This window comes from Leptonychotes weddellii, chromosome 7 (assembly GCF_054177405.1).
Source record: "Leptonychotes weddellii isolate Sample4059 chromosome 7, ASM5417740v2, whole genome shotgun sequence".
Lineage (NCBI taxonomy): Eukaryota > Metazoa > Chordata > Mammalia > Carnivora > Phocidae > Leptonychotes > Leptonychotes weddellii.
In genome coordinates, this window is record NC_138375.1 from 27,744,162 (window position 1) to 27,760,669 (window position 16,508).

The 16,508-nt window shown below is 40.5% G+C and overlaps 1 protein-coding gene across 4 annotated transcripts in view; it reads right to left on the minus strand.

The window, feature by feature from the left end:
• Nucleotides 1-1,247: 1,247 nt before the first annotated feature.
• The window catches only part of LIFR (LIF receptor subunit alpha), a 78,219-nt gene continuing 62,958 nt past the window's right edge, over nucleotides 1,248-16,508 (minus strand). For all 4 annotated transcript variants that reach the window (XM_081826035.1, XM_081826032.1, XM_081826034.1 and 1 more), the window contains 5 exons: nucleotides 15,821-15,988; nucleotides 12,006-12,167; nucleotides 10,790-10,883; nucleotides 9,069-9,147; nucleotides 1,248-8,478 (listed from right to left, as the gene is read on the minus strand). In XM_081826035.1, coding sequence (XP_081682161.1) covers nucleotides 7,855-8,478; nucleotides 9,069-9,147; nucleotides 10,790-10,883; nucleotides 12,006-12,167; nucleotides 15,821-15,988 — 1,127 coding nt within the window. In that variant the 3' untranslated portion in view covers nucleotides 1,248-7,854. The remainder of the gene's footprint in view (nucleotides 8,479-9,068; nucleotides 9,148-10,789; nucleotides 10,884-12,005; nucleotides 12,168-15,820; nucleotides 15,989-16,508) is intronic.

The following is a 16,508-nucleotide window of genomic DNA, read 5'->3' on the forward strand; positions in this document are numbered from 1 at the left end:
TGAGAAAGGGGCCCCCGGGGGAGAGAGATTTACATCTGAGCTGGGACCTCAGCCTCGCTCTAACCTTTGGGAAGTTGAGAGATGTCGGAGCGGCCCAGTACATTCCACTTGTACTCATTTTAACATGATTTCCACTTCCCAGTTTTTATCAAAATCATCCTCAAAAGCTTTTCTTCTCTTTAATCTGAGACTAATCACTCTGGGATAAAATCCACTCCAATTTAATTCCAAATCAGTTCAAGACATCTCTTGTTAAATCAACTTTGCTGGTTCTCAGACACTGAATAAATGCTTTCAATTCTGTATTTCTGTTAGTCACTCCAGGGGAAGGGTAATGGATCAAATTTATAGGCCATTCAAAACTAATTCTTACACAGCTCTTTTGTAAAGAACTTGAGTTTGTAAACTAACATTTTAGTGATGTTGAATTCTACACATTAAAGAAAAAATTCATACAGCTCTACTTTTCTTTCCCCTAATACTTGTATCATTCCTCTTTCTGACCTTTTCAAAGTTCCTGGGGTGGATGGTGCTTACACATTTTGGCTCAAGAATCCACCATCTGGGAAACAAATTATGCACTGACATCTCCCCGAAGGACAGACCAGTCGTATGTATGCACTCTTCTAGGACTTAAATACGAACATGTGTTTCACAACTAATTCAAAATTGGTCTACGGTTTCTTCAGGTTAAATTGTAGCCCATTCATATTTTAGTTGTGACTCTGGGTAAAGCACAGGCTACACAGGACTAAAGACTTAATTTCTCCCCTTATGAAATGCTACTTAAGATCACCTTATACTTTAAAATTGCTGAGGTTTTGCTGAATCAATGACTGTATTTCCAAATTCAGTGACTTGAAATTAAACTGATTTTGCTGTATTCCCAGAATCTCCAGAAATGTTTAGGTTGTCTTCAAAGGAAAAAAATTAAAAACCATACTTTCAGGACCAGTATTCATTTTTTGTTTTATGATGTTGGATTCCCACTTTTTGATTATTTTTATGCTAACTTCTCTGGGACACAGAATATAGATTTAGTGGAACAAACGGAAGATTATGTCAATGGCATACCAACGTATTAAAATATTAAAAATTTAGTTAGAGCCCCGTGTTACTGCTTCATAAACCACTGTAATTCTTATGAGAATTCACAAAAGTATTAACAATAACAAAGTAGAGGCTACTTTTTCCTAAGTGCTTAAGACAGGAGAAAAAACAAACAGTAATGCCTAAATCCGTCAGTGTAAGTTGTAAGAAAATATATTTATTTGTCCATGACAATACTATGATAAAATTGTTAAATACATGCATTTTAAAAACAAACATAAGTAACATCTTTAGAGTTAACAGCCAAGCATACTAGTTTTATGTTTAAGGTGTCTTAGTAATAGGTTACTTATATTCTATGTTCTTGATATAACCATGTTCTCCAAAAGATATGGAAACTAAATTCTGAAATTATACGATGATATAAAATGTTCAAATTTTCCATTCTAACAGCAACATAATCTTCAAATTTTCGCAAGGCGGAAAATACTTCAGTTGTCATCTCTGTTAAGTGGAGTTGTTTTGTTCCATATTAAACTAGGAATTCTGTGAATCAGACTGAATCACACCAATATACTGCAATCTATAGTTTGCTTCCTCTGTGTGTGTATTTAAAGGTTTCCTTATACGATTAAGCATGATTTTAGGTACAGAACATCACAAATGATAATTTGGGTTAAACAAAGATAAGTCTGTAGTGGTTAACATTTCAAGAAACGAAAATGGGACATTTTGGATGTGCAGTTTCTCCCTATCTTTCAGCTACATTTGCACACACCTGACCAAACAAAAATTAGTAAACAGTTACTAGTATTTATAAAAAAAAACAAAACTGAAAATATTTAACATATAACCCCTTTAAAAAGACACTCATTCTACAGACACTCTTATAAAAGACAAAAACTTCTATCTGTTCACAGTATGTGTATTTTGTAAACAGTAATTCACTATAATGCAATTTTGAGAGTAAAAAAAAGGCAATTTCCTAAACGTGAAGAAGACCTCTGACTTATGGCCAGCTAATGAGAGAGAAGAAAAGGCAACACATTCTTTTGGGATAGTTGAGTATTTTTAAATGATTTTCAGCCTTTGGACATACTTGTAAAGGTGGTACCATCTCAAATTCTGGATGTCTTTCTATCCAGGCCAATCTTTTTCAAGCAATTCTGAATTAAAATGTATTTAAGAAAAAGCCATGCTCCTTTTTGAGAAAATAATAGGAAAGCACAAACGCCAAGGTAGCATAGAATACCTACCCTGCCACAACAACGACCTGAATAGGTGTTTCTTACTGTGTTTTGTCTTCAACTATTCATAACATATTCATCTTTTTCCAAAACATTATGTCGGAAGGAAAAAATTAAATAGAAGGGTGTATCATAAATCATGGGAAAAAGTTTTGGAATCAAACTGGGGGCCAAATATTTGAAACATTTTTTAATGAAAATTTAGTATTGTTTTGTATGATCGATTGCCAAACTACTGTTGAACCTAACAGTTAACTTGTCCATGTTTCAATGAAAATTGTATTACCACCTAGAAATCTTTCTGATGTCTTATAATGGAATGTTTAGGAGGAAAAGGAAGTTCAGAAATTGAAAGTTACCCATGTTTAAAATGGAGTAATTCTGAAGGGAAGTACATTTTAAATGTGTTAAGGAAATTCAATACATTTAAATAAGCCATTCAACCAGGTATACAAAGTATTTTTGGCTTAAGGGCAGCATAAGGTCTTTGTTGTTAGTTGTTTAGCTTTTTTAAAGATCTGACTGGCTAGTGCAAAGGAAATCTTAGAAAATATATGTAAATGTAATACCAATTAATTTCCTTATCAATGAAATATTCATTCCCCCCATCACATCTCTTAGTTTTTAGGCTGTTCAGTTACAGCAATAAAAAGTAATGTAAGTTACTACTGTTTTGTATTTGGTTAATATTCAATCAGTGAAAGCTTACTTATTTGAGAGATTCTGAATTTATTTTTTCTATGGTTCTTCAGCTAGGCACTTGTAACGAAAACTTTCAGAAGGTTTCCCTCTTAAAACACTACTTTTAACTTTCATAAAAATGTTGCACAGTTAGAATTTATCTTGCATAGGTAAATTCTGTCTGCAACTTGGACACTTATAATCCAAAATATTAACAGTCTTAATATAGGGAAAAACAAGCACTTCTCATGGTTAAAAATAACAGAAACTTGTCATAACTCAGTATCATAATTTTAAGAATTTGAGTATATTCTAGATCAAATCACATCCTGTGGAATTTTACCACACACACTACAGCCTGACATATCAATTAACTGAATGTTCTTCTTAATCCTCCATACAGGCACTAAAAATAGCTCATTCGCATTATAACTGGCATGAATATGATCATGTCATAGTTAAGACAAAGGCACAAACTGAAAAGAAAAATCTCACCACCCTATCAAAAGAAGAGGTTTAAATATTAATAGCCCTGGTACATAATCCACAAAGACAAACAGACCAAATTTAAACCAAGTGATTTCCAATGATATTCTAAGGTCATGTCTAAAGGATGCATTTCCAGTAAGTTTGGAAAATCATTTTCTGTGAAAAATTTTCTTCTGGATATAAAAGGTAGGATGGGCATGGTACCATGGAATTTTGTTTCAGCGGGAAATACCAGTTTAAACTACATGCTTTGAAGAAAGAGTTTATCAAGAGAATGCACGAGTCCTCATAATTAGTTAAGCTCACACATCAGTGTCTTGTTGGTTTGCTAGAACAATGCTGGTTGGTACAAACACGTCCCAAGTTTTGTACCCATTAAATAAAAAGACGCTATGGATTCTCACAATGAGGGAGGAATAAGATATCTATTGATGCTTTTGCCTGAGTCTTTCCCAAGTTTTCACTCAAACTGGAGCTACTTCTTGAGTAGATTTGAATCTTTCAGCCAATAGTCTTGGATCTACACAACCTAGATCCTGGTATAAACCACCCTTCGTGAAAACTGCACATTCTGGAATGGGATTCTGTTAATAAACAATCATTGAATTTCCACCATGTACCTAGTCTTCTTTGGAATTAGCTAATGATCTCACATTTGACTTTTGGGATGCCTAATTTTAGACTTTCAAGAAAAAAGGGCATTTTATAAAAGGTATGCAAATTTTAAGTGGTTCAACACAGAAAACAGTAAAAATTACTTTAAATAGAAAAAAAAAAGTCTCATCAGATTATGTGCCTGAGCTGTCAAAAAATTTGAGATAACATTTTCCACATTTTGATATGTTAGGGAGTACTTTAATTTCAAAATACTATAAAACTGATTTCAAATTCCTTTTGGAAGAAAATATTCCCTAATCTCCTTCACTAACCTACATCTAATTATTCAAACGCAGAAAGGACTGCCAAGTTCTTTATACATGAACCACATGAAGACAATTAAGAAATTACAGGACTAATGATTTCCAACAAGAATACAAGTTGCCTGAAGTTTTAACGATGTGACTTTTACCACAGTTTCTGAGTGCAATAGTACTAGGTGTTCTAAATGCAGTCCTTCAGATCCATGAGCCGTGAAAGTGATGCTGGTATGGAAAACGAGGCTGATCCTTTCGCCCTTAACCTTTTCCATGAATGGCTGCTTGAGTCCAAGCTGTAGGAACACAGCACCTCTATCACCTAAGCACATAAACACACAACTATCCAGATACCCGGGGCCACAATCTCAAATCCAGGCTTCTATAGTTCAACACATCGATGACTTCAACTGAATATGGGTACTAATCCATGCAGTACATAATGTACAAGCTCTACCTAATGTCAAAATTCTAGCTAAGTCTTCTAAGAATACTTTTATACTAAATATTGTTTATCTAAGAGGGCCACTCGCAAGAGAAATGCAGTCATAATGACCACCAGAATGACCATCATTCCTCACAAGGGAGGCTTGATCTGAAATTGGTTTGTAAGTGAACTGGCTTATGCGAGATAGGAAAATGTGTCCTAGTATGGACTATTATTAAACAGACATTGTGGGGCATAAATGAGTTCAGATACTAAGAGTTTTCTAACCAATGACTAGGCTTTAGTTGAGGAAAGAGGGATCACCCAATTATTTTGCCAGTTGGGAAGGGCTGAAGGGAACACATCTAGCCTCCCCCTCCAACTAGCCTTTAGTGTCCCCTCCTCCAGGGAGAGGGGCTAAAATGACTGGAACAGTGCGTGACCAACTACAAGAATGCTTTTCACACTTGAGCATGGTCCTGACACTGACAAAGAGTGCCTATTTACCAGGTGCCACGAACAACCGGGTATGTGACAAAGGGAGGTGTCTTCTCTCCCTGTGTTGAGGCTGCCCCCACATGCCCAGGTAGGGCAGCAGGGGCGGGGGGGGGGGGGAGGTAATGACTTTGGATTTGCACAGAGGGTCTGGCTGTCTTCAACGCAGTGGGGAAAGACAAGCAACCTGCTTTGGCCTCAGCCCTAAACCACATACTTGTAGGCATATAGCACGTTACAAAGAGCTTGCCCAGACTAACAGTGTTGCTCCGCTTCCCATTCACCTAGTGATCGCTGTGTATGGAACTCCAGGGGAAGGTGAGAGGTGAGCAGCACTCTAACCCTTTCTCATGCAGTAAAAACACGGAAGTCTTGGAGAGGGTGAAAGGACTCAAGAGCCCAGTGATATTCACCGTAAGCCAAACAAATGAGTCATTATATAGGTTAGAGAGGGCACCGCATCCAGATAGCCACAGCTGCAATGCATATATACTGATGACAGAGATCCAACAATTGCTTCTGGCCTTTTCCCCGTTCTCAGCTTAGTGTAGCTCAGACCTAATAAACTTTTACCTTGGCCAACACTTATCCTAAAGAGATGAAGTACAGGATCCACTGGTTTCAATGGTGAACAAGGCAGGAGCTGGGGGCAAGAGGCGGGGATGGAAATGACAAGCTTCAGCAGGGAATGCAGGCAGCCCCAGTTCTGAGTGTCTGGGGTGCAAGCTGAGGAGAGGAGCCCAAGAGGATAAATAAAAGCAGCAAACTGTCAGGGATGGCTCTGGTTTGAGACATTTTTCATTGTTGAAAATCTCTAGGAGGTATTCCATGGTTTTAACATATACTAATTGTGTACATAACTAGTTCTGTTTCATTCCATGCGTCCATACATCATGAAGCTCTAGAATTTAGTTGAATTCTAGCAATTACCATCAGGATTCAGAGAGTACCCAAAGAGATTTGCCCCTTGTCACCTTGTGGCTTTTTTCCATGACATGGTTTTTATAAAGAAACATGAGGACCTAGAAAAAAAGGATAACCAATCCATTATCATCACAGCAGCTCATATGATTAAATACAGAAAAGAAAAACAGGCACATCCTGATGTATTCAGATATTTCCAATTTTTCTGGTGCTTTGCCTTAACTCTCAAAAGACAAAATACAAAGACGACCTGCGGGTGGGGGAGATGTTAAGGTACACTTTTTAGTTCATTCTGCTTTTCCAAAACCCACATTCATCCTAGACATCACTTACAAAAAGCAAGGGCGGGCAGGGAGGCTGTGAAGACAGGCAGTCAGGGACAGCTCACACATCAACCACCACACCTTTAACACGGGCACGCCCACCGATTCAAACGGACCTTGCCACAGTTCACATGCAATAGTCCTTGAGGAATTGTTCCTGTAGGAAGCATGATCTTTTTAGTTTTAAACATTTGAGGACTGGGTCAAATAGTCTAGACTGATGATCATTTCACAAGGAGAAATTGCCAAAATGCCTGATCAGGAGGAACCTTTGGTCACCGCTGCCCGGGTGATTGGGGCTCCACGACACGGCCTTCTCGGGAGGCGCTGAAGCCAGTCAGAACCGTACAAAGAGCTAATGCAGCGAGCGTCTGCGTAGGAGTCACCTCAAATAGTCAAACCACTGCAATTCTAGGTTTATCGGTAATACTGGATTTGCTCCTGTATTTATAAAACTGACACTGTGTTACAAAAAAAAAAAAACAGATGTAAAAAAAAAACCTCAGATCTCCAGTCTTAGAAATTTCAGTCTTAAATATTAGGGCAACCAACTGCAGGAAGGGAAGTTCACATGCAAGCTACAGAGTAAGGGGATGGTCTGCAAAACCTCCCAAAGCAAGACAACATGATTCTAATTTGGGCTGGTCAGTGTCACGCTCATTTTCAAAGTTTGTACCCCTGAGAAAACTGTTTGATAACCATTATACAGTAGGCACGGAAATCAGCATCATTTATCAAACAAAACACTAAATAGCTGTCACTACGTTAGAAATTATATTAATTTTTTGTAAGTGCTGTGGATAGAGGAGACTAATGTTGAAAGTTCTGAAATCTGTGCTTGGTTTTCGTCTAGAATGGAGCAAGGGTCAGGCAAATAACCATCATCTGTTACTCTGACATTTTTCTCCTGTGCCTGTAAATCGGCTTGCGATTCCATAAAGTATCCGTATGAGAAAACCACTAGCAGAACAGAACACGCGGCTGGGGGACTTGTTTTGCATGTGTGGACCAGACAGGATTAGCCACAAAGGGCTTCCTGAAGGTAGAGCACGTGAGAATTCTTTGGCTCCAGTCACGGATCGCTCCAAGACTTGAGTGGCATGGACTGAATTTCTGAGTTACTCGACTTTGGCTGTGAGACTACATTAGGTGCACAGGAACACTTGGAGTGTGCCTTGCGCGCAGTGAGGTCCCCCTCGCTAACAATACTTCACAGGATCCCTCCAAGATGCCCAGTGCTGGCCCGGGAACGCCAGAACGGAGAGCTTGCTGAGATGGCAGACTGAAGTGACACGGTGACTCTGTTAGTCGTTGGGTTTGTTCTGAAAAAAGTTTGTAAAGGACCACCCTCCCCCATTCGATTTCGGAGAGTCCTCATCTTTAGGAGGAATCAAAAATTGTCGGGAGTTAATGGAGCAGGGACTTCCAAAAGAGACAGTTTCACTGTTGCTGTCTGTGGACCTGGGAGAGTCTGGAGATACTAAGCTCCAAGTATTTACATTGGCCTGGGGTCTGTAACCTGCAGTTTTGTCTAAGTCGTCCTCCGCCGCGAGGTCTCCCACAGCAGCAGGGACGGGGAGGTGCATTTGTGGCTTATAGCCGGCCCCCCCGACAGGGTCGTTGTCTTGGTCTTCCTCTGGCTTCGCTTGGGGCTGGTACATAGACTGGATATCAATGTAAACAACCTGAGAGGTCCCTCCGGCTTCATCGGCGCCCGGGGTCGGCGTTTCTTCCTCAATGACAGGGGGGCAATAGGACACGACCACGTGGTTCTCGGGTTCTGCATCAGAGCTTTCTTCTGGCCGCTCAGCTACCGGAGACATTATTTCTGTGTCTTCTATTTTCGGAACTGCTGATCGAGTTTCCAGAACCTCAACATTATTTGGGGTACAAGGATTCATTTCCAATGTTTTGAGAGGACTGTTTCCCTAGAAATAAATTATAAATCAATGATTAAGAAAAGCGCTAAAAGCTGCTGCAAATGCCCTTCCTACAAAAAGGGGCATTATCTCAAATATTTTTCTCACAGCTACTTACCAAAATGAGTCTCTACTATTCTGTAGTGCATACTAGAACAGTTACTTTTTTTTTTTTAATTTTTTAATTTTATTTTATTTATTTGACAGAGAGAGAGAGAGAGAGAGGGAACACAAGCAGGGGGAGTGGGAGAGGGAGAAGCAGGCTTGCCGCTGAGCAGGGAGCCCGATGACGCGGGGCTCCATCGCAGGACCCCGAGAGCCGAGAGCCAAGGCAGATGCTCAATGACTGAGCCACCCAGGCGCCCCCAAAGTTACTTTTTTACATATCAATATGTCCCCTGCTATTAATAGCAGTGGAAAAAATGAGCATGGTAAAAACACATTAACATTCATCAGAGCAGTTCAGCAGATGTTAAAGACGCTCTTTGCTCAATACATTGTCCTCCAGATGATATTTGCATGTTAAAAACTTCTCCCAAAAGACTAAAAAAAGGAAGCCAGTACTAAAAGATAAACGTTTTAAGAAAAGAAAGGATTACCTCACAGACACTCTTTTGAAACTGTAGAGCTTTACAATTTTCTGGATTTGGAATATCAGGGTAGAAGGTTTCTTTAATCCTTTAAATAGAGATGATTAAGTACATTTAATAATCACGATTATCAATCAGACAACAAATAAGTTAGTAAATCATTGGGCTTATTTTGAAATTTCATATGACGCTTCAGTGAACATCTGAGACAACAATGCAAGACCATTTTTAGTGTGATCAGTCATTAAGCTCTCTGTACAACGCACCGAGAGGCTCCTATCTGAAAACTACAAGCACCACTTCTATTTCTAGAACCACAATATCTTATGGATCTTATGAAAATGGAAGCAAAGGATTCAAATGGTGATTGCACTCTCAGGTCAAAAGTACAACAGGGTCACCGCTCATCTAATCGAATGTCCAGAGTGCGGGTGGGATCATGCATGGTCCAGTACTTCAGGGGCGTATGTGTGTTATGCAGTTCTCTGCTGCTCCTAACAGGGTCTGGACTCTGAGGGGAAAAGGCTACTAATCATGAGCAAAAACAAAATGCAAACAAAAAGGAGATTTGCTCAGTGCCATAGCATAGTATAGCTGTTAAAACGAAGTTTAATATTCGAAATTCCTGCAAAAAAAAAAAAAAAAAAACAACTTTGTTAATCTAAGTCTGAAATGCTCTAGCTTCTAAACTCTCTCATTTTATCTTTTGTATTAAGATAATTTTTAAAATGTGATTTTTGGTAATGAGACTATGGTCACCAAAACAGGGTATTCTATGGTTCTAAACTATTACTATGTTAACTTATAAGCCAGGATTACTAGAATACATTCTCTTCTTTATCATAAAGGATGGCACTTTTAATGCCAGTGAGGGCCGTCTATACATGAACACAGCCATCTGCCCCGAGCCCAGCCCAGGATGGCTCCTGCCAGCTTACCCTGAGGTGTTCTCTCCCACTGGGTCCTGGCTCACCTCCTCCCCTCACCTCACCTCACCACCTGCCTCTTTAGCTTCACTCAGACACACAGTCCTTCTCACTGTCTCCTGATGACCAAGCTCTTTCCAATTTCTGGGCCCTCACAGGAGTGATTCTCTCTCCCTGGAATACTCTTTCTCCTCTCCTTACCCTGTGGTAAATGGAACTCCCATAGGGAAGATGTGGTAGGCCACCTTCGGTGACAGGGTTCCCCCTCTTATTCCCCTCATGGTGCCCAGTGACCTTCCTGGTACACACATACTTTATAAGCATGTGTTTACTGGATGATTATGGGTTTAATGCCCACCTTTCCCCACTATGCTCAATGTCTATAAGGATCACACTTATTTAGTTCACCCACTGTATTATTCTTCACGTGGGAGGAGTCATTCATATTTGCTAAATAAATGAGTAAATGACAATATTTTCTAAGTAAGTCACCAGGACAAGTGTGATCCTAATCAGTAATCTTGCACATAGCTATTGCCATATTTGTGCCTATAAGTATTTTTAATACATCTGCTATCACTTTAAATCATGAGTAAGTAAATACAGTAGGAGAAAGTTTACCTTTTACTTTATTACTTTAAAAACCTTTCAATAATTCTTGCTTAATATTAAATCCAATATTAATTCAGACTGAGCCAACATTTTTTACCGACTGGTTTCAACCACGCACTTCTTTCTTAACTCAGAACTGAATAATCATGCTCTTCAGAACACAACAGCAAGAGGAAATGCAGGTACCATTACCATTCTCGTTTCCGGTAGCAAAGGATACTCGTCACCACTCCCACAATGACAGCCACTGCCACTGGTATGAGAATGGCAATAATTAATCCCACAGCTGAAAAGAGAATATTGGATATATTCAAATCAGCATTTTAAGCAGGACATACAGAATAAATTCGTATTAGAAGATACTTAAATTGATAGATTATTTAAAGAAAAAAAAAATCCTACCTGCTCCGGGAACACTGAAAAACTATTAAAATATGACCTTCACGCATTTTAATAATTTTTACACTAGTACTTAAATTCTTGAGAACGGGGCTGAGCGCTATTGACATGTGAGGCCGGATTCTTCTTCCCTGTGGGTGGGGCTACTGTGCGCACTGTAGGGAGTTCAGCTGCAACCCTGGGCTTCTACCCACTAGATCCCTGTAGAACCTCACAGTTCTGAGATCCAAAACTGTCACCAGACACTGCCAAGTGTCCCCTACGAGGCATAATGGCCTCCCGCTGAGAACCATATCCTCATGGTGCTTTATTTGAGAGTGTGTGTGAAGTCCAACTTGGGGCTAGAGAATATGGCGTGATCCAACTCAAGTTCTTCACTGCAGACAGTCAAGCCCATCTTCCCTACTCTCCGTCTCCAAGTTGTGAATGCTGGGGTTTATAGTTTTTTAAAGGGTATTTCTTCCACTCCTCCCTGGATATGTTAAAAATCACATTTAGAATAGGGCGAAAAAATGTTAAAGTGGGGGCACCTGGGTGGCTCAGTCGGTTGAGGGGCCGACTCTTGATTTCGGCTCAGGTCATGATCTTGGGGTTGTGAGATCGAGCCCCTGCATCGGGCTCCCAGCTCAGTGGGGAGTCTGCTTGAGATTCTTTCTCTCCTCTGCCCCTCCCCCTGCTCGCACACACACATGCTCAAATAAATAAAATCTTATATAAAAAAAAAATGTTAAAGTGGGTCAGCTTTATATAGATTCAACATGAATTTAGAACTCCGGACTGAAGATATATCCTTCATGCATTAATTTCTTAAGTACTCTTAGGAAACAGCTACAAATAACTGACAAGAATAAACATGAACTCATCCCGTGGCCTTTTAACACTGCTGGCTACCCGCTATAAACATGCAACACAGGAAATTTTAAAAAAGGGGCTTCCTACATACACAAAACTTGCTCAAACCTTATGCATTTAAGTACGGAAAGCACCCCAACAGCAATAATTAACTTACAATTTTCCTTCGTCACCACAAACATGCTCTTCTCTGGGCCCATGCCACCATCCGTGTAGGCTCGCAAGACCAGATGGTAACTTGTTTTACCCTGAAGATCAGCAATTCTCAGTGTCTTCTGGGATAGGTCAGTAATATTCTTAACCTTTATGTCGGACCGACCTATTTTTAAAGGGAAGATTATTATTACTGATCTCTACACCATTTTTTAAACCCCTAGTTATTTATACCTGTTCTACCCACATCCCTTTCAAATGAGTGGCTGCTGGCTACCCTCGCGGCCAGGGCCTGTGGAGTCAGCCAGACCCACGTCCAAGTTCTACCTCTGCCAGTTAGTAGCCATGTGGTCTGGACCTAGTATGGAAATTACTCGGAACTTGAGTTTCTCTAACCCATGACACAGACCATCACAACTTCCCTCCCTGGGGCTGTGTGAAGTTTTCATACATTCTCTAGAATAATCCTGGCATATGGCAGATAATCAAAGTCCCTTCTCTTCCTCAGGGCATGAAAGTGCACCACCACCCGCTGGGGTGGGGGTTGCTGGGCCTGGGGCCCATCCTGACTGAGTGCAGTGAGAGACCCGAGGGAGAAGAGCACACTGAGTCTCAAATGAGCTGCTAGCCGGGAAGCCTTTGCATCACAAAAGAAGTATGAAGAATTGTTTAAACTACTGTTTTAAAGTTTTAATCAAAATAATGGAAGACAGTAGTCTGAAAAACTGAACAGCACTAAATGCTAAATGGCTAACACCACAAAGTAGCAGCTCCCTGCTCGCACCTTCCCCGCCAAACCCCATCGCCTGTTTCTTTGCGTATTTAACTTCCATGTTTTGAGATAAACTCACACTGGCAGTGCCTTGATTTAAAACTTTTAGACATTATGTATGCATGTCCTACAAAGAAGGTGCAGCTTTAGTGTTCTCAACACCCCGTCTCCCTCCCATCCCACGTCATTCACAGACACACCACAAGGTTTGGGAAATGCAGTGTTTACGTTACTGTGATCATAAAAGTGTGGATTCCTGCTAGACAAATTGCTTGGTCTGCTCATGTTTCCCTTACTTTTCTGTTGTCTTAATTATGTTTTTTCCTCATTTGCTTAATGTACCAATCCCTAATTCCTCCCACATCCTCCTGTGAATATTCAGTGCGATTTTCCACATGGCCCAACGCAACAAAATCCCAGTGCCATGACTGGCCACCCAACCCCAGCCCACGTCCTCCCAGGGCCCCCTCCCCAGGGTATCCGCTCCAGACCCAGGCCTTCCCAGCTCCCGCCCTCCCGGACCTCCCTGTCCTGCTTGCTTCCTCAGGCTGACCCACTGTTCTAGAACCTGCGCCTGAGAAGGGGACACGGGGAAGGAAGTATCTGCAGCTCGACGGGTCTGAAAATGCCTTCATTCTGCTCTCTCACTGGCTTCCACTGACAGAACAGACTGCTAGGCTGGAAAGAATTTTCACTCAGTATCTTGAAGACATGGCCGTGCTGTCTTCCGGCATCTGCTGTGCTGCTGAGAAGTCCAAGGCCCCTTCCATCCCTGAGGCCTTGCACCTGAGCGACTTTTCTGTTTCTAGGACTTATTCTTTATGTATGAGGTGCTCGGGAAATTCATGACAACCTACTTTGGTGTAGACTTTTTTTCTATTTACCTTACTGTGTACTTAATGGGTGTTTTTACTCTGTGTATCCTAGTCTTTAAGTTCTGGGAAATATTCTTACGCTCTTTCTTTGGTTAATTTCCTTCTATTCCCCCCTCCCCCGAACCCCATGACAGCACAGGTCTCCATGTACTCCAACTTCCTCATCTTTCTACTCCAAGTTTTCTCCTCAGCATTTGTCTAATTTGGGGAAGAATTTCTCTATCTCCCATTTAATTTCTCTATCTTCTATTTAATTCTTTAAAATTTTCTTTGATTGTATTTTTAATTTTGATGAGTTCTTACCTATCTTCTGACTGTTCTTATTTATAACATCAGTTAAATACAGGGAATCCCAACTATGTGAGGATAGTTTTGTTTTTTGTTTTAAATTTGTTTCCCTATGCTGCATCTGTTTTCTCTAATTCCTTCTGGTTTCTGTCCCCACGTTAGAATCTTTCTCAACCATGTGGTTATCCCTGGCTGCTAGTCATGGTTAAGAGTGGGCCACTGAAAGGTCACTGTGAACGGGTGGAGCTTACTGGTTGGTGGGCTTCACTTACCACTGGTGGGGAATGACCAGTCAATTTCTGGCCTTTCACTGGGACAGCTCCCCAGTATCAGCACCTTTCATGTCTTTCCTCAGGGACCATTTTTTTTTTTTCCAAAGAAAGACCCCCTAATCTCATCCGGGGAAATAGGCCTAGCTGAAGATGTCCTATTAGCTTCCTTTAGAGGAAGGAGGGGCAGGGAAGATCACACTGCTCACTAGGTTGTCCCCCTCTTTGGAGGCTCTCTGGTTCAGTTTGTCTTCAGGCAGGGGAGCAAGCACTCACGTTAGCTGCATGAAGTCCCTGTACGACTTGGGGGTTCTCACTGCTCCTTACAGACTTTCAGTCAGCCCTCACTGTTCAGCCCATATCCATCCTAACCACCAGCCTCCAATCCTGGCCCACAGGATGAGTCAAATTATTTCTCGCCAAAGCCTGAATGTCCACCTAGATTTCACCATCCTCCAGGTCATCTGTCCCACTCCATCACACCCAAAATGCCCAAATGTGGTGTACTCTTGCCTGTCTGGTTCTCTTTGTTTTTGTGGCTTTATGCTTTTTTTTCCTCTTTAACTTTAGTGACCAATCCATCATGTCTAAATGGAAGTCTAGGTGTTAGAATTTTAACTGGTACAAGTGTAAAATTTCTGAACATCTGGAGAAAAATTTCACTAGACTCTGGATATTTGTAAAACTTTGTATGTAGGGTTTTTCTCATTCACAGGCAACTGTGAAGGTTCAGGAAATGCAGACCTTAGCGGTGTGGGGGAGGGGCACATCTAATGCTGCTGCGCAGGGAAGTGCCTTAGCTAAAGCCCAGTCAGCATCTGCATGCAGCACTGTGGTCTCCGCTTGTCAGACAGGCATTAAATAATTAAAATGGTTTTTTTCTGAGGTGAGGTCATTAAGGGAAAGGAGAGCTTTCAAAATGAAAAGATGATATGCTTGTGTTATGTGGCTATGTATAGGAAACATCTGACTCCCAACAGAAATGTAATTTAAGGAGAGGCCAGAAGTTTGCATAAACACCTCTGTATATGTAAATCTGAAAATTCTCTATGGTCTTTTGGACATACGCTTACCAACTGTCAACGACTGACTGTACTTTTAAAGATCTAATAGATGCACACATCCCCGATTAAGTCAGTTAAGCTTGCCAGCTCATCAAGTCCACAGCTAACTGTGCGGACGGCTCTTTGTCAGATAATAGCAAGGCTCCGGAGCCCTTCTTTGGGTTCCTGAGCTTTTCTCCTCCATTATTAGAATTTTTTTAGAAACTTTTTTTTTTTAAATAACCTATGTGAGATGCTATTTTATGCATCAAACAAGATTGCTAAGAGACGGTCTCTGTCCTACGGGGTTTATAATCAGTCTGCAAAATAATTTAAATGAAAGATAGTACATGTCATTTATCACATACTAAAATCCTAAAATTCTCATATTCATACATTTTCATTTACCTATTTTTCAGTTTTAGAAACCAGTATTACATTACTCAGCAGCACTTCTTTTTCTTTCCTTGTTTTTTTTGTTTTTGTTTTCTGTCTTTTTTTGTGTGTGTGTGTGTGGGGGGGTTAATGAGAACTTCTAGAAAATACTGTTCTCGCTGTAGTAAGTGACTTACCTGATTCCAAACCCCTTATTTTAGATGTGTCTCTCTCTCCTTTTTCAAAATAAAATAAATATCCTCTTAAAAAGCCTCTGAGCTCTTCCACAGGAATATCTTCCCATTTTACTAATATGGAATCTGCGGATGTGTCCTCCACAGTAAAATTTGGCGCAACAATCGGAGCTGTAAAGGGAAAAGCATCCACAGCTAAAGGAGAGCTTACGGGTACAGAGTAAGACACCAACATTTAATGAGAGTTGTATCCTCAAAAATAACTGAATCTGGGATGAGAGCTTTATTCTCTAGTAAGTCACACTTTCAGAGATGCTCTCATAAGCCCTGCTCCTGTGAAGCTCGCATGCTAATGACCAGAGGCACACAGGGGGGTCTCACAACATACACACCCGGGGAAGCACCCTCGGCAAAATCTGTAAGCGGCTACTCACACAGAATTGTGTTTCCCCTCTGTACACGGTCTTGAAGTTAATGGTTTTATTAAACGTGTTGAAGTGCAAATTAAATCTCTTTGACATCAAAATTAGGATTTCATTTCCTCAATGACAACAGTAAAATTGTGAAATATAAACATTAAAGAAATTAAGTTTACATAATCACGAGTAATTTTATCATGCAAATTACTTTTCCTTCCTTGAACTAAACATGTCAATTCAATCTATTTTTAGAATTCAATCTTGCAACTGCT